The sequence below is a fragment of the Macrobrachium nipponense genome, chromosome 42 (genome assembly GCF_015104395.2).
Source record: "Macrobrachium nipponense isolate FS-2020 chromosome 42, ASM1510439v2, whole genome shotgun sequence".
Classification (NCBI taxonomy): Eukaryota; Metazoa; Arthropoda; class Malacostraca; order Decapoda; family Palaemonidae; genus Macrobrachium; species Macrobrachium nipponense.
Genome location: NC_061103.1, coordinates 11,016,075 through 11,038,248, shown reverse-complemented (window position 1 = coordinate 11,038,248; position 22,174 = coordinate 11,016,075). Strand labels below are relative to the sequence as shown.

At 41.0% G+C, this 22,174-nt stretch overlaps 1 protein-coding gene across 4 annotated transcripts in view; it reads right to left on the bottom strand.

The window, feature by feature from the left end:
- The window catches only part of LOC135212973 (DDB1- and CUL4-associated factor 1-like), a 287,714-nt gene that overhangs the window by 34,444 nt on the left and 231,096 nt on the right, over positions 1-22,174 (bottom strand). For all 4 annotated transcript variants that reach the window (XM_064246733.1, XM_064246734.1, XM_064246731.1 and 1 more), the window contains 2 exons: positions 17,559-17,627; positions 4,284-4,420 (listed from right to left, as the gene is read on the bottom strand). In XM_064246733.1, the coding sequence (XP_064102803.1) occupies positions 4,284-4,420; positions 17,559-17,627 (206 nt within the window). The remainder of the gene's footprint in view (positions 1-4,283; positions 4,421-17,558; positions 17,628-22,174) is intronic.

Here is a 22,174-nt window from a genome sequence, read left to right as displayed (position 1 = left end):
TTATTTTTATATACAGAGGCAAAAGAATCTTCGTCTTTGCTTTCGTAACTTGGATTTTTCGTAATTAGGAACTTTTGAATGTCGAGGTTCTACTCTACATATCTTGCATGTCTATGGAGGTGATCCAGTTCCCTTGATGAATAGATGCAAGAATTGGACGACTCGTCTCCACCTGGAATTTTGTCTTCAAGACAAAGACATTCAGGATATCGATATCTAACACTGGTCTCCATCCTCCAGAAGACTTTGGGACCATGAAGAGGCGATTGTAAAAACCCTCTGATTCTAAATCCATAGCTCTCTCTATTGCTTCTTTTTGTATATGGAGTAACGGAGTAAGCAGTCAAGGTGATGGGTTTCTTGAGCACTTCTACCACCCACTATTCTGCTCCTCTTCTACTCTACTCTTCCCAAAAATGTAGGAGTCTGGCAGCTACTATTGCATGGGGAATACCATCCTTATTTCTTGGAGGGAGGTTTAGTTGTAGACTTCTCAATCAACTTGGAGGGGAAGCAGATGTTCGCTCTAGGCCTAGATTGGAACCCTTGTCTCCCTCCTCGAAAGGGCAAATGCTGTACAGGTGAAGATGACTTGGCGCAGGATGATAAAACCTCCAGAGCGTGTTTAGAAAACTGAGATAGTAAGTCCTGGGTCAACTTCTTTTGCAAATCGGGGGAGAAAACAAGTGCCGACTTCTGGGCTGAAGTCACCCCTTTCGAGGTAAAAGAGCATCAAAGCTCTTCAAGATTCCCATTGCAAATGTGGAGGCCAATTCCTGGGAACCATCTCTAATTGCCCTGTCAGTACATTAAAGTACAGGGAATAAGACCAAAGGCGCTGATGGATGATCCTGGATTTTCTTAGCTAGGGCACCTACTGCCCAATCCTAAAAACTAATTACTTCAAAAACTTTAAAAATGTTCTTAAGTAAATGATCAAGCTCAAATGAAGCTAACAACCTTGGCAGCCACAAATGCCAACCTGAAGACTCAATAAGTCCTGAAAGTCTCCCTGGGCAGAGGCAGATGCACCCAGAGAGGGGGCTTCTCCAGTGTCATAAAAAGTCTTCTCTTCAATGACCACGAAGGTGGATAACAAAAGGCAGAATTCCCTTGTTCCCTCTTGCTTGCTAACCAGCTATCAATTTCAATCAAGGCCTCTATTACTTCAGAGAGAGAGGCCTTGATTGAAATTGATAGCTGGTTAGCAAGCAAGAGGGAACAAGGGAATTCTGCCTTTTGTTATCCACCTTCGTGGTCATTGAAGAGAAGACTTTTTATGACACTGGAGAAGCCCCCTCTCTGGGTGCATCTGCCTCTGCCCAGGGAGACTTTCAGGACTTATTGAGTCTTCAGGTTGGCATTTGTGGCTGCCAAGGTTGTTAGCTTCATTTGAGCTTGATCATTTACTTAAGAACATTTTTAAAGTTTTTGAAGTAATTAGTTTTTAGGATTGGGCAGTAGGTGCCCTAGCTAAGAAAATCCAGGATCATCCATCAGTGCCTTTGGTCTTATTCCCTGTATTGACAGGGCAGTTTAACCAAATCCAAAGACAAACAGCTTATCTGGAAAGCAGAAGCTGTAGAAAACGGGGCTGCTGGTGTGAAGAACGTAGGAAAAGTTCTCAAAAAGAAATGTAGCAGAGCTTCATATGCAGGAGAAATCTTTTCTGGATCTTGATCATCTTCTTCAGCTGATAATATAGGTGATAAAGGAGACTTTACAGCACTAGAAACAGGAGGGGATTTAAGTAAACCCAAAATGTCATCCAGACACTGCTGGATTGGAGCCAGAACTGGGTCCACTACCGTTGAAACTGTAAGAGTCGAAGATGTCGTTGAATGATGAAAAACGGCAAAAGGAAGAACTGGCCAAAAAAACTCTGCGATGTCCAAGAAACTACAAGAGGGCTTTGACTCCTTGGCCTTCTTACAGGGCACCTGAGGGGGGCTAGACACATCCACTGCCAACCTTTTCAGCGGTCAGCCTCTGTCAAGGGCTAGAAGCCTCAAAAATGGAGGAAAGACAATGACTCAGTAAGGTGCCTTACAAATGGCTGCCTGTCGCCACCTGGGACTTGACAACAGGTGCGACTGAGCGGCTGACTACGTGTGGGCAGATCCCACCAACCTCCTTTGGGCCCAAAGTATAATTTCTCCCAGGTGCAGGGGTTTGTCTGTGACATTTACCTAGGAGAATCAGTGGGATAGACAACCAGCTCCTCCACTAACACTTCACTATGAGCAACCTTTTCACTAACAGAGCCATAGAGCTTACTAAAAGCTCAAACATATGATTGAATACTGCTTCTACACTGGCAATGGTATTGGGGTTGGAAGCAAGGAAGCTGGGTGCAGGATTAGGTGGTACAGCTGAAGAACTGGGGTTCGGGGGAATAATAGAAATATGTAATAGGCACATCACTATCCCTTTCTAGTTTGGAAAGATGAAAAGTCAGTTTCTCCACTGTTTACAATCCCATTCAACACATTCAAAACACATCAGGTCCACCAAACACACTTAGACTTCTGTAACCCACACAAACTGTATGAGTCATACATAGCAGATGTCAATCTTGTCTTGCAACCTGTTACAATAACAAGTACAGGCAGTCCATGCTTATTGACGGGATCAGTCAACAGCGTTTCAGTTTTACACTTGGCTAAAGACATCGTTAACCCGATTTTTGCCACCGGTAAGCGGTTTATTGGCATCGGTAGGCAGTTTATTGGGATCAGTAAGCTGTTTACTCACGTCGGTAAATAATTTTCGGTATTGGTAAACAGTTTATGACATCGGTTAGTGGTTTATTGGCACCAATCAGCACTTATCAGAATTGTAAACACCACTTATTACCATAACTACTGTGGTGTTCTGGTTATCGACGATGTTTGGTCATCAGTGCTCAACCAGGGACTGCTTGTACTAGATACACATAAGTTAGACATCGTCAGAAATAAGTCAACTAATCAGACTCAAATTCAATCCAAAACTGGAAAAAGGTCTGTAACTAACAACCTTACTAAATAAAAGCCAAAAGGCTATCAAAAAAATCTAAATACTTTACCAAAAGGCTATCAAAAGAATCTAAATACTTTACCAAAGTCCTCGATATACTACTGGTAAAGCCTATGAAATTAAAAAAATTGAGCTGCTGCTCACAACCTTTATTGGAAGCCGGCTAGTTTGTTTCCCTTCTTCCCCAAAAGTGGGCAAGGCTAGTTACCTACACTAAAAACAAAAGAATCACTACTGCGATTTTCAAAAATTTCAGCTGCTGGTACTTAGAAATTGTAAGCTATGTAATTACTTGGTTAGTTACTTATATAAAATTACAATTTAATAATACACTTAAAATATACTTGAAGTACAAGTAGCTGTTGAAGCAATTAATCTCATGTAGTTAATGTGAAAGAAGCCCTAGAATCTGAGACTATAATATATTGAAGCATAAAATTTTTCAAGCCTTCTTTTCCTAATTTCTGCATTCCAGATATGACTTTCATGTAATGCTAAAAAGTTTATTTCTTTATTCAAAAAGAATGCATAATTCTTCATTCATAAGCCACAAATCTTCTTCCCAGCTGGTTCCCATTTTTATATGGGATCGCCGTTTCGGATGAGCCATTTCCATCTATTTCTATCCTGTGCTTCTGCTTCATCAATTCCCTTCTCATGTAAATCTCCTCTCACACAGTCCTTCCATCTCTTTCTTGGTCTCCCTCTTCTTCTTCCTCCTTGAACCTCCATCCCCATAGTACGTCTCCCAGCGTGGTCCTCATCTCTCCTCAACAGGTGTCCATACCATCTCAGCCTCCCCTCCTGCACTTTCTTTGATACTTCCACCACCTTAGTCAACCCCCTTATGTAGTCATTTCTGATCCTATCCTCTCTTGTCACCCCAGACATCCACCTAAGCATTCTCATTTCTGCCACATCCAATTCTTCTGCTCTGTTTTTCTCATGCTTGCTGTTTCCATACCATACAGCATTGCTGTTCTTACCACTGTCTTGTGAAATTTTCCTTTTAACCTAAGCGGTACTCTTTTGTCACAAAGAACTCCAGAGGCTGCTCTCCAGTTGTTCCCGCCTGCCTGTACACGATGTTTTACTTCTTCTTCCATACTTCCTTCAGCGTTAAAAAAGAACCCAAATACTTAAACTTATCAACTCTCTCTATTTGCTCTCCACCAAGCTGAATACTTTCTCTATCATCCCCCTCAGTGGTGGTACACATATATTCTGACCAGACTGAAAAAGGATAACTAGCCTCAAATACTTACTTCAAATCAAAGAGATCTGAAATACTCCACAAGGATGTTTCATGTATAGCTGTACAAGAGGTGAGAAGTAATGACCCTGAGTTATGCGGAACTAAAGTAGAAACTGCACCTTGATGAACTGTATATACACCTTCTTCCTGTAATAAAGGAGCAAAATAAGAAAAAGCATTTGTAAAACCAAGACAATCAAGTACAATAACTGCAAAGCTGAAAAGTAACATCTTTTCCAATGAATTCACTCTTCTTGGGGAAGTTTGATTGTAGTCTTGAAACAGGGTGACTAACCTGTCATTACAGATATTAACTATGAAAAGATATGTTGCAAAGCTAAAGTAAAGTACTCTGTCATGTTCTTGTGATCAGCAATGACAACAAATGTCCCATACAGCAGCATTAACACAGCTTCGAGGCTGAATACCCTTAACAAAATGCAGACATGAAAGAAATCAAAATCATAAACACTGTAGTAATTTGTTCCCCACAACCTTCTGTCAGTCTGTTTACTACATTCTTCAAGTTTAAGGAAAAAAAAAAAAGCATTAATAACCATGATCATACACTTTACCACAAACATCTGGGAAACACCCTGATTAAACTAAAGACTTAGGCTTACTTCAAATTTAAGCCTTGAATGATTACAATATTTTCATGATTACTACTATAAATATGAGTCTCATGACAGTGTTTACTCGACCCTTGATTTCTACAACATGATTACACTCTAAACCCTTCAGTGCAGGTATCATGTATATAAGATCACATATAGCTTTGGGGCAGTGGACTGGTGTCATGGTAATCACTCTATAGCGAAGAAATATATATTAAAGGAGAGGAAAATGTATCTTTTTCGAGTAGGTCTGCAGCAAGGAGGCATTTCTGTACGTGTTTGAGGCATCTGTTCTCATGATTGTTTGAGAATACTCTGGTGTTTGTGGAACTCCAGCACACGGCTGTCGTTAGAAACGCTGCGTTTTGAATATGACGTAACACCTTGAGAACCTTCTAAAAAGTTCCTGTCGAGGGACGGTGACATTCGCCGGTTATGCTCCACCCTTTCAGCCCCACCCCGAGATCGACATATATACAGTGGAACCTCGGCATACAAAAATCCCAACTTACGAAAAATTAAAGTTACGAAAGCAAAGAAAGATTTTTTTGCCTCTGCATACGAAAATAATTCAGGTTACGAAAGGATGTTACTGTAAAGTCCCGAGATTCACCCGGACCACCGAGAACAATTTCAAAACTCGCGCGCCACCAACTGAGTAGACTCGCCACCATCCTCCCGCTCTCCCATTGGTTCCTGATGCTAGTCACTGCCGTAAGATCCTGCTCTCCTATTGGTCAGTATCTCTCCCATCGTGCATCTACGTAAAGGCGTTCTTCGGTCACTCCATAGCAGCATCGTTATTGTAAGCAGGCGGAATTCGTTCGTTCATATACGATTTAGTTTGTTAACGTAAAATCGTGTTAGTGATTTCGCTTTGTACTTTATCATGTTGTGTGAGAACTTAATTAGTACTACATAACTTAATTACGTATAGTCATGGGTCCTAAGAAAGTTGCTGAAGTTCACGGAAAGAAGAGGATGCTTTCTATGGAGACAAAAATGGAGATTATCAAGAAGTATGAGGCTGGCAACAGTTGTGTGATAGCTAAGGAATACGGGCGAAATTCGCTGATAATAGGCACCATACTTAAGCAGAAGGAAGCCATCAAAGCAGCTACACCTTCCAAGGGCATGACTATTTTGTCCAACAAGAGGAGCCACGTGCACGAGGAGATGGAGAGGCTGCTTCTTGTATGGATAAGACAAAAAAATCGCTGGCGATAAGATAACCAAGACGGCAATCTGCCGCAAGGCCAGTGCTATTTTTGGCGATTTGATTGCCTGTGCCAAAGACGACGGAGGAGAAGGGACATCGACGCCAACCCCAGACTTCAAGGCTTCTCGTGGGTGGTTTGAAAAATTCCGTAAACGGACTGGCATCCATTCGGTGGTGCGTCATGGGGAGGCTGCCAGCTCGAACACGAAACCGGCCAAAGCGTTTAATAAGACGTTCGACAAGATGATGATCAATGAAGGCTACAGTTCCCAGCAAGTCTTCAACTGTGATGAGACTGGCCTTTTTTAGAAAAAAATGCCTTGTCGGACGTACATCACGCAGGAAGAGAAGAAGCTACCCGGGCATAAGCCTATGAAAGACAGGCTTACGCTCGCACTTTGTTGCAACGCCAGTGGGGATTGTAAGGTGAAGCCCCTACTTGTCTATCATTCAGAGACTCCTCGAGCCTTCAAGGTCCACAAAGTGCTAAAGGAGAAGCTTCCAGTGATGTGGAGGGCTAATGAGAAAGCATGGGTAATGAGACTTTTGTTCACCGACTGGGTAAATCTGTTTCGGCCCGACAGTGAAGAAATTCTTGGAAGAGAAGCGCCTCCCTCTGAAATGTCTGCTTGTGTTGGACAATGCCCCTGCTCACCCTCCTGGCCTCGAGGAAGATATCCTACTGAAGTATTCTTTTATCAAGGTTCTTTATCTGCCACCTAACACCACCCCTCTCCTCCAGCCCATGGACCAGCAAGTGATATCGAACTTCAAGAAGCTGTATACGAAACATCTTTTCAAGAGATGTTTCAATATCACCGATACCACAAACCTCACCTTCCGTGAATTTTGGAAGGAGCATTTCGATGTTGTCATTTGCATCTGACTCATCGATCAAGCTTGGCAAGAGGTTTCGAGGCGAACCTTGAATTCTTCGTGGAGGAAACTCTAGCCTGATGCCGTATCCGCCCAAGAATTCGAGGGATTCAACGTGGACGAAGCTGATGCAGATTCAGAAACAATTGACGATCCTGAAACTGTTTTGCAACCAAATCTTGACGAGATCGTTGCACTCGGCAAGTCACTGGGGCTGGTTGTCAACGATGACGACATCAATGACCTTCTCAAGGAGCACCAAGAGGAGCTTACGACGGATGACCTGAAGAAGTTGGAGGCCATGCAACATAACGTCCTTCAAGAAGAGTTCTCTAGCAGTGGCGAGGAGGAGGAGGACGACGACCCTATGACAACGGCAGAAATTAAGGATGTTCTAGCTCCTTTTCATAAGGTGCAATCATTTGTATTATAGACACCCCGGAAAGGCTTATACAGGTCGTATGCTTGCGCAATTCAATGACGTTTGTGTTTGCCCGAGTCATTTCAGGAACATTGTGTAAACAGGCAGAAGCAATCTTCCTTGGATAGTTATTTTTTAAAGAGGCCTTTAGTAGGAGTAAGCAAACAGGAAGACCCAAGTGATACTACAAAAAAACAGAAAGTTGAAAGTGGTGAAGAAATTGAAATTTTGTAAAAAACGTAAAGTATAAAAAAAAATATATAAATAAAAAAAATTTAATTTTAAGTTTTTTGTAAAGTTAAGTTTTAACGTTTTCTGCCGTTTGTTAATGTTTCGTAAAGTTTAGTGTTAATGTTTGCTATCATTTTTTAATGTTTCGTAAAGTTAAGTGTTCATGTTTTCTGCCATTTGTCCTCCTCCTCTGTCGTCACTTTCAGAGATCGCCTCACTTGAAAGGTAAGGTTCCACATTTTACTACATACATATGTGCGTACAGTATTTCTTGTACCATGTACACTAATATATTTTATTTACAGGTATGTAGTACATATTAGTAGTATATGTAGTTTAAGTTAGGTATTGAATGGTCCAAATTGTTGTATTTCATTGTTTATTGGTCAATTTAGCTTTATTATAAAATTTACAGGGGTGTTTCTGCAGGGCTTGGAACGAATTAGGGAATTTACATGTAAAATGTAGTTCAAGATACGAAAAAATCAGGTTACGAAGGTAGCTTTGGAACGGATTAATTTCGTATCCTGAGGTCCTACTGTATATAGGAGCCTGAGGAAGTAGAGAGAATCAGATCATCAGAGATAAGAGAAGGTAGAGGCGAAGGATAAGAGAGGAAGAGGACGCAGAAGAGAGAGTGGGAATGGAAACAAGTAAAGCCCGCAGTTCGTAGTCGGAGAGAACGAGAGAGAGATCCCGATGTCGAGTAACCCTTTCAGAAAAGAAACATCCTACAAGTGGTTTTGAGGAGTAACCCGCCCTTCAAGTTTCAAGACTAAGGCATTCACAAAGTTAAGAAGCCGTCTGAAGTTTCTACTGTCCCCTTTTATGAAGCCATTGCTTCGAGCCCTGATTTCAACAGCTGCAAAACTGGCTAGCCAGTATTTTATTACTGCACTGTTTCCCCCTTGTCACATACTGTCAGATTTAATTTTGTTATGTAAATAGGAGAAGCCATTCTGCATTTATCTGTTAATAAGCTTGTAAATAACCTGTTCTGTTTGAGTTTCTTTCTATGTTCGTATCCCGAGTTTTAATTGTTGGTGTTGAATCCTTTTTCTTTATTATAATAAAGAACATGAGTGGACTCACGATCAGTAACAACGGGGTATCGTAGACATGCGATCAAGATTTGGCGCCATAAAGTTTGAATGAATTTTGCGGGCAGTCCCCAGTTATCGTCGGACTCAATTTTATGGCACTTGTCTAGCCCCACAAAATTGGCGATTTATGGCATCATTTACAGGCAGAGTTTAGGCTATCAGCGCCATAAGGTGCAGATAATAAAGTCATGGCACCATAACATACCTAACAAAGATGCCATTAACCAGTTATCTGCACCAATAACCAAACCTCAGCGCCATAAGCAACATTAATTGCAGTTTCAGTTAAAGGTGGTTTTCGCTTATCAGCACCCTACCGAGAACAGAACCAATAACCCGGGACTGCCTGTGTGTAGTTTTTAATAGTGTATGTGTTTTTTACTGATTACATGAAGAATAGAATGAATTCCCTCTCATTATTTTGAGTGCAAAATCATTGGTTTAGAGATTCTTCTGCAAAAATTTTTTCTTTTACTAGGTGTTTCCTAACCCTGCATTGACATACCTTCAAAACAAATTAATCTCTTTTATCTCTCAAGGAATATTAATCAAGTTCTGTTTACCTGCTGGTTCACGTGTCTGACAACAACAAAATCTGTTTTTTTTTTCTCCAAAAGTTGTATTACCTGTACTGCACACTTTAAAACATTATAAACATGTACACACACACAAACTGTGTGCACATTAGAGATTCAAATTAGCATTATGTTTTCCTGAGAGTGTGTGGAAGAGAGATTACTTAGAATTCTTAGTCTTGGGAGATATTTGAATTAGAAAAGTTGCTAGCACTGAATACAATGCTTGTTGTTCCTTATGAGTTCAGAGAGCTTGCAGTATAAAACTGCAACTGTGTGCACATTAGAGATTCAAATTAGCATTATGTTTTCCTGAGAGTGAAGAGAGATTACTTAGAATTCTTAGTCTTGGAGATATTTGAATTAGAAAAGTTGCTAGCACTGAATACAATGCTTGTTGTTCCTTATGAGTTCAGAGAGCTTGCAGTATAAAACTGCAACTGGTTGTTGCTCAACTTCACCTGTAGTGGCATGGCGGCAGAGCCAAGGGTCGCCTCTACTTAAGAGCTTGGCAAAAATTTAAAAGGTGCCCTTGCCCTGGCACAGTACTAGTATAAAAAAACAACCAGAAACACTGTTACCTAAACTGAAATATTTTACACTACGTACAACCCATCCACTGAGGGTGGTGGGTTTGAATTTTGGCCTAGCCTAACTCCTTTCTTTCTCTATAAAAATGAATAATCTACCCACCTGTACGCTTTCTCCAACTCCAGTACATTCCAGAAATCACCTTAAAACACCAGCACCACAAGACTTACGACCCAAAAAACAACTCCTACCAGACAGAGAGCTCTCCCCTACCAACCACCACCACCACCAAACACGTGCTTTCTCCTGCCCCGTGTTATTGTTTGGTTACATCCTGCCGACGCCGCCGCCATCTTGTCTATGACGTTCACAGCCTATGACGTCACAACACAACTTAAATACATCAACAGACACCTTCTAGAATCTACCACATGTTGTCTATATATAGGACACCCACCATATTTCAACAATGCATAAAATACCCATAACAATTATACAATATATAATCACACTTATCTATACCCATAACAATTATACAATATATAATCACACTTATCTCTTTCTCCCTCCCCTCCGACTGTTTCCTAACCTAGTATTCCCCTCTTAATTTCCTTCGTCCTCCAACTCTCTTTTACACCTCTACATAATTTCTAATACATTCCCCTGAAACTCCTGCTTTAGTTAATACATCAGCCACTTGCTCCTTTCCTTTTATCCATCTCACCTCCTTTATTTCCCCGGATTCAATGGTTTCCCTTATTGCAGCAATATCTATTTTTAATCTCTTGCTACTTACACCAGTGCTCGATTTGATGGCGGTCATTAGTGTTTTACTATCAGTGTTAACCAAGGCTTCTAAATTTCTCCCTCCTACTACCTCTTCCCACAAATGCTTGAAATATATCAATCCTTCTACAGCTTCCCCAACACTCAGGGCTTCAGCCTCAATGGTGGATTTTGCCACTCTCCTGGATTTCCTAGACTTCCACCATATGGGACTTCTCCTCTTCCCATCTGTCAAAGAAATAATATAACCCAGTTGAGTATGGCCATCTTCTATGTTTCCAAATGAAGCGTCTGCATAGGCTTCCCAATAAACCCTTTCTTCTTCCATCTCACTTATTGTAACTTCGCCCATCATGCTCTTAGTTTTTCTCACAATTTTAATAAGTTTCTTCATATCCTGAGTTGTTCCTTCTTTAAATGCTTTACTTAATTCGCTAATATCATATGATATTTCTGGCATCGTGTGTAGTGATACCCAATTCCAGCTGTCCTACCACTGATCTGTACTCTGTTAACTCTTTTTGTTCTAGCACTCTATTACCCGTATATCTTCTAGCCTCTGGTTCTCTTATGGAATTTATATACTGCCACTGATTAAGGGAAAATCTATTCTCCTTCTGCTCTATTACTACTCCTATATACTTGAACCTTTTACTCTCTTGTTCTCCTACTTGCAATTTCCCTTTCAATCTCCCAATCGTTTCCTTTAAGAATCCTTCAGTTCCTCCGTAGCAAAATCATCTACGTGTGTACACAAAATGCCTTCCAATTTATTGTTCTTTTTCCAAAAGAATATATTAGGTTCTAGTCTACTTCTCTCACCTTGAAGCTCCTTCACTACTTTCACCACTTTACAATACCATGCTTTTGCTGCATCCTTGAGCCCATAGACTGTTTTCTTCAACTTCCATAATCCCCTCCAACCATCTTCCCTTGGTGGCTTCAAGTACACTTCTCTTTGTATCTCGTCACTTGTAATATGCAGTTTTGACATCCAATGTATAACAATTCCAATTTTCACCTTTATTATTTGGTTAGACAGAATTTTAAAATTTCAGCATTGCATGTGGGAGCATCCTTTTCCCACTCAGCCATTTCTTCTTCAAACCCTCTAGCTACCAATCTTGCTTTACATATCCTTTCCCCCCTTTTTAATCTTTTCAGTTACTATCCATCTTGTAGATATAGCTTTTTGTCCAACATCATTTACCTCCTCATATACCTGGTTATCTCTCCAACTTAGAAGTTCTTTTTCTTTAGCTTCCATTATGCTTCTATTTTCAAATCCCAGCAACACCTCTCTTCATCTTCAATTTTTTCTACCTGACTATAATCCCTCAAGTTAACCCACCCTTTGTCACCTGACTGTGAGTCCTGCGTATATTGTACGAATCAGCCCATGCTTGGCTTGATCTTTTTTCCTGCAAGACCCTAAAACTTAAGTCCATTCTTCTACTTGTCCGGCTGTATCATTGTTTATAGCCCTAACTCTATTTCCCTTTTTGAATTTTGGTATCTCTTCCATTAACTCGCTTTCTATTGACCCACTTTGCCCGTTATCTTCCACTGTTTCCTCTATCACCTCTCTTTCTATAGTCTCTTGTGTCTGCATTCCTTCTCTCACCCATTATCTCCTCTCCTTCCAGCCAATCTACTTTCCCTTCATTTGGGCCATCTGACCTACCTTTCACCCCATGGGATTTATCTATTCTAGCCGATATCTCTTCTGTATCTGGTGATCGTCGTTGAATCCTTGTCACATGTATCCTAGCTACTTCTCTTAAAGAATCCCCATGTTTGACTATTATTGTTTTTCCCCACCGATATCTCCCACTACCTGAGCAGGTCCTCTCCATTCATTTTCATTTTCCCTCTTATAGAATACCTCATCTCCTACCACTGCTTCTTCAAATTTATGTTCTCTGATGTTTTTGTTTAGCGCTATTCTTATTTTATTACAGGACTCATTTTTTATAAATGCTTCTCTGGCCTTGTGCATTGCATTCAGTGTGTCCCTTACCATACCCTCTTCCATCCCTTTTTCTCTGCTTGCAGGACTAGAACTTTCTTCTCCTATTAGGTTAGGCAGTGAAGGGTTTTTTCCAAATACTAATTGGTTGGGAGAGAAACCTCCATTATTCATTAAACAGTTCCTAGCACTCACTACCCATTTCAAAGCTAGGGACCAATCTACTTCCTCTTCCTCCATCATCTTCCTTACACTTCCCTTGATCATGCCTACGGTCTTTTCACATAATCCGTTGCTCCACGGAGATTCTGATGCTGTGGCTAATACTTTATATTCCATTTTTCTGCCATCCTCCTTACTTTTTCATTTTGAAATTCTTCTCCCCCATTATCTGACAATATTTTGGAGGGTGCTCCAAATATAGCAAACCAGCACTCAAAAAGTATCTTTATTATAGTTTCTGGTTTCTTATCTTTTATCCAACAGGCCTGACAATATCTCGTTGCCATATCCACTATTACCAAGAACTTTCTCTCTTCTATCTCTCCCACATCCATCGCTACGACTTCATTGAACGTTTTACTCCAAGAAAAGCCTACTACCGGTTTGGCGGGGTTTCTTTTGTATTTTTTACAAACCTCACATTTTTAATCAGTTCCGTTAGTAACTTTCTTATTTCCTCTTTTTCTTTTTCGATTAACCCATTACTCCATTGTGCTTCCTCTGTTAGCTTCCATATTTTATCTCCACTTCCATGACCAAACTGTAAATGTAATTTCTTCATTGTGTTCTTAATTTCCCTCGGATTCTTTCCCTTCCAACCCTCCAGTAATAATTCTTCTACCTTCCTCCTCCTTATAGGCACTCTTAAATGACCCTGTTCGTCTTCTCTTAACTCTACTTCATTCCCCCTAATACTTCTACTATGACACAATTTTCTTTCAAATTTAGGGTCATACCCATTTTACTCATGGTTTGCTTACCTATCAGCCAGGGTATATCACCTTGCAGAATTTCCGTCTTCAAATAAAACTTTCTGTTTTTTTAGTATCACAGGTATTTCTATTATTCCTCTGGACTTATAAGATGTCTCACCAAAATTAAACACTTTATTAGACTCTGTCCGTAGTGTCTCATTCTCCTCAACTCTTCCTGACTCAAATCCATGACAATACGTGCTAGTCACAATTCCCCGCAAACTGTTGATTTACACCCTGTGTCCAAAATTGCATCAACCACCTCCATGATGCTTCCACTATTTTATTAACTTCTCCTACATAAACCTCTTCTTCTTCTGTCCCATTTTCTGTTTTTACCTTATTTTCTTCTAGTCTTGTTTCAGTTTTCTTCCTATTATGAAAATTCTGAGGACAATCCCTAGCCCAATGCCATTCTGAGCTGCATATTGCACATACTGTTACCTTCCCTTCTTTGTTTATAGGATTTCTACCACCCCTTCCTCGGTTCCATCTTCCCCGATATCTTTGGTTTTTCCCTCCCTCTCCCAGAACTGGCATTGCCTTCTGACGAACCCCACCATTCCGTTCCTCTTTAGTCCCTAATCCTCAAATAGTCTTTTCATTGTTTGCGACACTGTTCCGTACTCTAGCTTTTCTTGCCCACAAGCCGATAATACCATTTGTTTTTGATTTTCCGTGAGATTTGCTTGCTCTATTACATGATACCCCTTGACTTCGCCTTCAAGCGCGCCTTTCCCCATTGCTCTTTCACACTCAGATGCTGCCTTCTCGTATCTAACTTAAATAGTCCGCCATATTTTCACTAGATTCTCTTCTTATTAGAAGGTATCTTTTTATTCTACCGTAATTCTCCATTACCGAGTCTTTTAGATAGGCTTTATCTAGTTTCTCTAGGATTAACTTTGGACCCTCTGTACCAGTAAGTTTATCTTTATCTAATGCTTCCACTAGCTCTCGGGCTTTCCCTTTTAAGCTCATTCTCATTTCTATCGCCGGTATTTTTGTATCTTCTCCATACAACAATAGCCAATCTTCGGCTTGACCTTTCCATTCCTTTGTATTCTTCTTGTATCCCGCTAAACCTAGGACTTCCCTTCTCATCTAGTAGTCTCCCTTTGTTCACTGTCGGATCCAGGCATCTTTGATCACCACGCTCTGCTACCAGTTTGAATTTTGGCCTAGCCTAACTCCTTTCTTTCTCTATAAAAATGAATATCTACCCACCTGTACGCCTTTCTCCAACTCCAGTACATTCCAGAAATCACCTTAAAACACCAGCACCACAAGACTTACGACCCAAAAAAACAACTCCTACCAGACAGAGAGCTCTCCCCTACCAACCACACACCACCACACGTGCTTTCTCCTGCCCCGTGTTATTGTTTACATCCTGCCGACGCCGCCGCCATCTTGTCTATGACGTCACAGCCTATGACGTCACAACACAACTTAAATACATCAACAGACACCTTCTAGAATCTACCACATGTTGTCTATATATAGGACACCCACCATATTTCAACAATGCATAAAATACCCATAACAATTATACAATATATAATCACACTTATCTATACCCATAACAATTATACAATATATAATCAGTGGGTGCTCCAGGTACTTTGTTCCTCCTAGCTCCAAAAACTCTATACGTAACTCATAGAAGGTGAAAAGATAGAACACAGTGAATTTTAAAAGGCTGTTAAGTTAGTGCCAGTCTGGAGTTGGTGCCAGACAAGACATGGGAGCTCGCGGATTGGTAGTATATTGCTGCTGGTGATGGACTGTAGCTGGCGCTATGCGAGCTGGACATGAGGCGAGCTGGGCGCTCATTGAAATGGTTGGAGTTTGTGGACCATAAGCTCTAAAGTTGGCGCCAGATTGTGGTTGGTGCCAAGTGTGCTGAGCAACAGGGGAGCCTGAAACTCTGGGTGCTAGCTCTATAGCTGGGGCCAGACTTGAAGCTGGCACCAGGTGAGCTGGGTATCAGGGGAGCTAGCAGCTCGAAGCTCTGGAAGCTCCATAACAGCGACAGACTACAGCTGACCCTAGTCTGGAGATGGCGACAGGTAAGACATGTCCTCTGGGTTTAAATACAATGAAACATGTCCACATTTACTGCATACACAGAAGTGAAAAAGAATAACTGTTCAAGCAACAAACCATATTAGCCTCAAGCAACAGGTTTGTCACCACTCTTCACTCCCCTTGCTGGAGAGAGGAGCTGAAGCTACTGAGAAGCAGATTTTTATGTTGTATGGAACACAGAAAGTGCTGTAACAGTATGGTTGCAATGCTTGCCTGCATCAAGCCAGTTTCAGCGTATGATGTGTCGATTCTTCAAACCGCCCACAGGTATGAAGAAAGGAGAAAAGGGAAAGAAGAGAGACCAGTCACCCCACTCTTTCCCCACCTGATGCAATCATCTTAGGCAAGATACAAACTGTCCCGCCAGGGGCACTGGATTATTTACAACTGTTGATAAGTCACCACTGAACACAAGGAAAAAGCGTCCAAGGACCTGTGGGTAACATCCTTCCGGTAGAAGACAAGGAAAGTGGTTTGACGCAGTCAAGAACCAGCATTCAAAATTCTAAGAACAGATAAGTTCTATTTAAATGCCAAAGAGGAACCTATTCCTCTGATGTCATGCAATTATGCATGCACAGAATTGGTGACAGAATTGACGATGAGGAGTAGGTTTTCCTAATCAACTCATGTAGTTAAAAGAAAGGGTATTCTAGTAGACCTCTTTCTCAGCCTGGCCTGTGTTAACAAAGTCTACGACACCTAAGGGCTAGGTGATGGGTCCTTTAGATAACAACGCAGTGCTCTCATGGGACAAAGCAGAAACTCTTGAAGGTTGTTGATAAACTCCACACTGTAAGAAATGGAAAAGGAGGAAAATCTGTCATCGTGAGCTGAGGGAATCTGGGTTTTAGCCACAAATTCCGGGGAAAATTCGAAAGCTAGTGACTCCAACCCCTTGTGAGTTTATGCCACAATCCTAACCATGGAGCTCTCCAACTCTTCCAAGGATGCCAATGTCGGAAGGAAAACTTTCCAAAGTCAGTTTCCTGTAAGATAACCGACTAATGGGCTCGAATGGAGCTCGAGAGAGACTATTCAGTACCAGACTAAGGTCTCACGTAAGAGGTACGAGTTCCCTAAAAGAACATGAACTCTCAACGCTCTTCAACCGCATAGAGAATTTCCAGGACGAAGTGATGTCCATATCTTTCAGATAGAGAACTAATCACAAGGCAGCCCTGTAGCCCTTGCCAGTATAAACAGAAAGAATTTTCTTTTCTGAAAAAGATCTAAAGATCTTTATCTTCTGAACAGAAACTGAGAAATCCATTCGTTGACACCAATCACAGCAGACGGCTCATCTTGAAAACAGCCGAGGAAGATCCTTTTAAGCAGCCTTACATCTGAGTCGCAGCTCCACAAGAAAGATTTCTACTTTAAGCAAAGGATGGTTTTTCTCTAAAAGTCCTACAGCTGCATCAGCACCAGTGACCCTACTAGTACAGTCCGACCTCTTAAATCCGGTAACTCCCGTGATCCAGGAAGCTTTTGTATCAGCTGTCAAGTTTTTGGATTTTTGTGGATTTTGGAGCTGAAGCTTGCTCCAAAAATACAACAAGAGTTTTCCGGCATTCTACCATTTGATCTTATCAATAATACAAAAGAAAGATTTATCACTCAAACTATAAGTTTTGAGGAAACCCTTAAAATTAACTCCAGAATTCATTTGTGTAATCAAAGCTTGGAAATCAGCAGTTATATTTTACTGTTAATGAAACAAAGTCTACTAGGTGACAAAAGCTTTTTCTCAAGAATTCACAATACAAATTAAGAACTTAAACTTTAAAAGAGAGAGAGAGAGAGAGAGAGAGAGAGAGAGAGAGAGAGAGAGAGAGAGAGAGAGAGAGAGAGAGAGAGAGAGAGAGAAATAAAATTATTCAACTTACAGTTCCTCCCCTGCTAAAAAGCCTCACTTCACCACGGGTTGTACCAATAACAATAAACTGATCGTCCGGCTGAAAAGAAAGGATGTTGATGAGATATACTAAACCCTATTACATTTTGTATTAGAAACTTTCCAAAATCTTAAAAAAAAATTACATCAATGAAAAATTGTTAAACAGATACTATGCCATATGATTTACATAATATGCTGTACCGAGATAAAAATGACATAAATTTTTTTAGACAGAAATCCAAAAATTCCATATGTAAGAGATATTAAAGCTTACAAATGTAACAGTTTGTGAAGCAAAATGATATTCTTTAGTTGGATTTTTGAAAAAATTGAATACTACAGTAAATACCTATTATTTATATAATTTTCAACCAAAATCGGACAGGTAAACAAGCTTTCTGGATATTCTTTTTTTTCTGGCCCCTCTCCACTGAAGGCACTCGGGGATGTTGGGTATGTAATATTCCGCAAATTTTCACAACTATTTACATCAATTTTAACCCTCAACATGAAATACTTAAAATACCAAAATAGGAGTCAAATGACACATCAACAGCCTATAGGTGATTCATAATAGCTTAGACTAGATAAAGCAGTAGCCTAGGCTAAATAAACATGACTTTTTTATAATCAAATAATTTTATATATGCTTACCAAGTAATTATATAACTAGTTTCCAACTCAAACATTATTCAAAATTTTTGGAGTAGCGCTTCAATATAGTTTTGGTAGGTGATCAGTCCGTCCCACTAATGGAATATTGGGATCTAACAGACAATCCTCACTTGGTCTATGCCTTATGCCCATCAGAGGGGAGGAGGGTGAGCTCCAATTCTGTAATTACTTGGTAAGTATATATAAAACTATTATAAAAATGTCACTTTTATATAAGTAATTTACCAAATAATTACAGAGCTGAATCCCACACTGACAGAAGGTGGGATACATGGACATAATATTCTACTCCAAAACATTAAGTCTTGTAATAAATTTGAAATAGAAAAGTTCTTCGCATTGAATACAATGCTTGTTCCTTATTAGTTAAGAGAGGGTACAGTATAAAACTGCTACTGGTTGCTGTGGTAAAGCCAAGGTTGCCTCTACTTAAGTGGGAGCTTTGTAGTGAAAGAGTACTCTGATAGCTACCAAAGCATCAGTGGAAGTTATGCAGCTAAGGACTTATCTGCTAGCTAGCAGCCTTGAAAAGATACCCTTGCCCTGGGTGCAGTATCAATACAAAAAACAACCATAAACACTGTCACCTACACTGAAATAACACCACAACCCTTCCACTGAGAGTAGTGGGTGCTCCAGGTACTTTGTACCTCCTGGATCCTAAAAACTATATACATACTAAGTACCTCCTGAATCCTAAAAACTATTAAGTACCACCTCGCTAAAAGGTGAAGAGATAGGAGAAAATCCTATGCTTCCTCCTGCCATACCATGCCAGTCATTATCCTGTGGTACTGCAGGATTTTAAATGCTATTTATCTGGCGCCAGGAAAGTCAAGGAAGCTCTAAAGTTGGTGACAGATTGTAGCTGGTGTCAAGGGCACCAGGGGAGCCCAAAGTTCTGGGTGCTAGGAGCTCTATAGTTGAGGACAGACTTGTACTGGCACCAGGCAAGCTAGGTGCCAGGAGAACTAGCAGCTTGAGGTTCTGGAAGCTCTATAGCTGGCACCAGTCTGGAGATGGAGCCAGGCGAGCCGTGGTAGCTTGCAGGTATTGCTGGTGCCAGACTGTAGCTAGAGCCAGGTGAGCTGGGCCCAGTTCACAAACTGGGTGCTAGTCGAACTGCTGGGAATTTGAAAATGCTGTGAGCTCTAAAGTTGGCACCAGGCAAACCCGAAGCTCTGTGGGCTGGGAGCTCTATAACTGGGCACCAGGAGAGCTAGCAGCTTGACGTTCTGGAAACTCCATAACTGGTGACAGATTGTTGCAGGTACCAGGGGAGCTGGGCATCAGCTGAGCTAGTAGTTTGGGAATCACTTATTAGAATCGTGAGATGCAAAGGTCAATTATACTTCCAGTAGGTTGATGCAGAATGAAAGTAAAGGGCATATGAGCCTGAAAGCTAAAGAAGTGCAGGCTGCTTTGATGTTTATAGCTTTCACTAAAAGAAGACAAAGACAAAGTTGTACTCCTGAATCCGAGTGTTTCAGCAATAAAATCTCTTTAAGATAAAGGACAATGTGATCTTAATCAGATAGCAAAGACGTTCTTGACCAAACATCAAAGGATAAAAGGCATTCTTGATTATCAAGTCCTGCTCATGTAAATACCTAGAAACTTGAATTGGACAGAGCTCACTTTTTCCCTCAGAGGTGGTGAATGCTCCTGCTTGCTTGGAGCATGCGCTAGCACCAGGCTGTAACTGGTGTCAGGTGGGCCAGATGCTAAGCAAATTATGAATTCGGGAGCTGGACGGAGCTTCTGGAAGCCAAGGCTGTCCTTAACTCCAAGGAAGAAAGAACAGATCCAGGTATTGGATGGATCCTCATTCTTAGTTAAAACAAGGGAAAATGAGGAAACCATATCTCATGCTTCCTAGCTAGGCATGTAAAAGGGCTCGAGAGATCATGAGAAGATGAAAGATCCAGGTCATTGTGCTTAACCACAGAGAAGCATAGATTGGTATCTCTTCAAGGAAAGTGAGATCGTAAATCTCAGAAATAAAAGGGTAGTCCACTGCAGGTTCAGCAGTGTTCTAAAAAACCCCCAAAAAGAAGAAAAAAAAAAAAAAAAAAAAAAAAAAAAAAAAAAAAAAAAAAATCTCACCACACACAAGAAGATATGTAAGTCCGAGACACCAGCTTCACAAGACGATCTGAGACCCAGAGGTCTGGAACAACTAGGCCCTATTAATAATAACAAGACGATCACCAAATCTGGTAGATGGAGGAAGAAGGCAACTTCTGAATCTTCTAATAGCCTCTACAACATGTCCTGAAGACTCTTTGGAAGAAAATCCTCCGGACAGTCCAGCACACCTGTCTGCGCAAGATAGGACCACCCTTGGTGGTATCAATGATGCTAGGTTGTCTGAAAGACATGGCTTGGGGGGACATATCTTGTAGAGTCCATCAAGATCCATAGCAGATTCAGGAGCTATTACATGTGCCAGAATGGACTAAGAGACTAACTAGAAATTGAGCCCGAGACTGTTTAGAACCTTCTCGAACATATTAAAGGGTGTAAGGCGAGCAGGTCTGCAAAGGACCAGCTATAGCATGGTGCCTGTTGCCCCTGCTACAACTGGAGTAAGGCCTTGAAGAGGCCAACAGGTCCAAGGTTTGCTTGCTTTATACAATAATCAGATTCCAACAACCCAAGGGATCAAAAGTACATGATGGGAAGGACATGATTCTGATGACCCAGTATGTTCACCGGATATCTTTCCGGTTCCTCAAGTGGGCTCTTTGACCTAGACCTGAGGTGCTGATAAAAACACTAAAATTAGGCTCAGCAGAAGAAGGGACTCCCTTGTGCAACTCATATTCAGAAATCTACCACTGAAGGTCTGACTAAAGAGACCTGGGCTAAGAAACAACACGGAGGTGTCTGACTGTGTTTCCCTGCCCTGGAACGGTTAGTGTGAAGCGCCTTGGAGGCCCCTTTCTTGATGTTGAGGACCAACAGTGGCCACCAAAAATAGGTTTTCCTTTTTTTTTTTTTTTTTGCCAGATTTCCACTCATGTTTACACTTGCTGCCTAAATTCCTATCTGGTTTGAGTTTTTAAGTAAGACATTAATTTTCTTGGCCTTCTTACTAGGGTATGTCCTGCTAATTTTTTATCTTTCAGTCTTCTTTGTTTTCAGCCTTTGTCCATCTCCATATGGCGTCACTGTTCTGTTTAATTAAGCCTTCTCCATCTTCTATCTTGTGTATCCTGCTCTCTTAACCCTTCTACCTGCATGCCATTTGCTGCATTATCTTTCCAGCTGAATCTTGGCCTTCACCTCCTCCTCCTACAACCACCTGCATTTCCATGAACCTTCAACAGATATGATCCTCCTCTCTCTGCATGACATGACCAAACCGCTGCAATCTTCTTTGCCGAATCTTTTTTAACAACACTTATACCACTTCGACTGTCCATCTAATATAAGTTTCTAATCCTAACCCTTCTTGTGACTCCACAAATCCATCTCAACATCCTCATTTCTGCCACTTCTAACTTCCTTTCTTGAACCTTCTTTATTGACTACAGCTTAGCCCTATACATCATTGCTGGTCTAACTATACTTTTATGAAACCTTCTTCTTACTTTCACACTAATCCTCTTGTTGCATATTCCAAATGATCTCCTCCAATTCATCCAAGCAAACGGTATCCTATGGTTTACTTTCGAGTCCATGCCTCCATCATCCATCACACAGGACCCAAGGTACTTGAAGTGGTAACCCTCTTGATGTCTTCTAAACCTAATTTAATTTCACCCTGCTTTCCTGCCCCTCCCATCCACATGTGTTCTGTCTTAGCTCTGCTTATCCTTAAACCTCGATCTTCAAGAGCTTGTCTCCACAACTGTAGTTTTATCTCCACCCCTTCTCTAGTCAGGTCCACCAAAACATCATCATCAGCAAACATTACACTTCAAT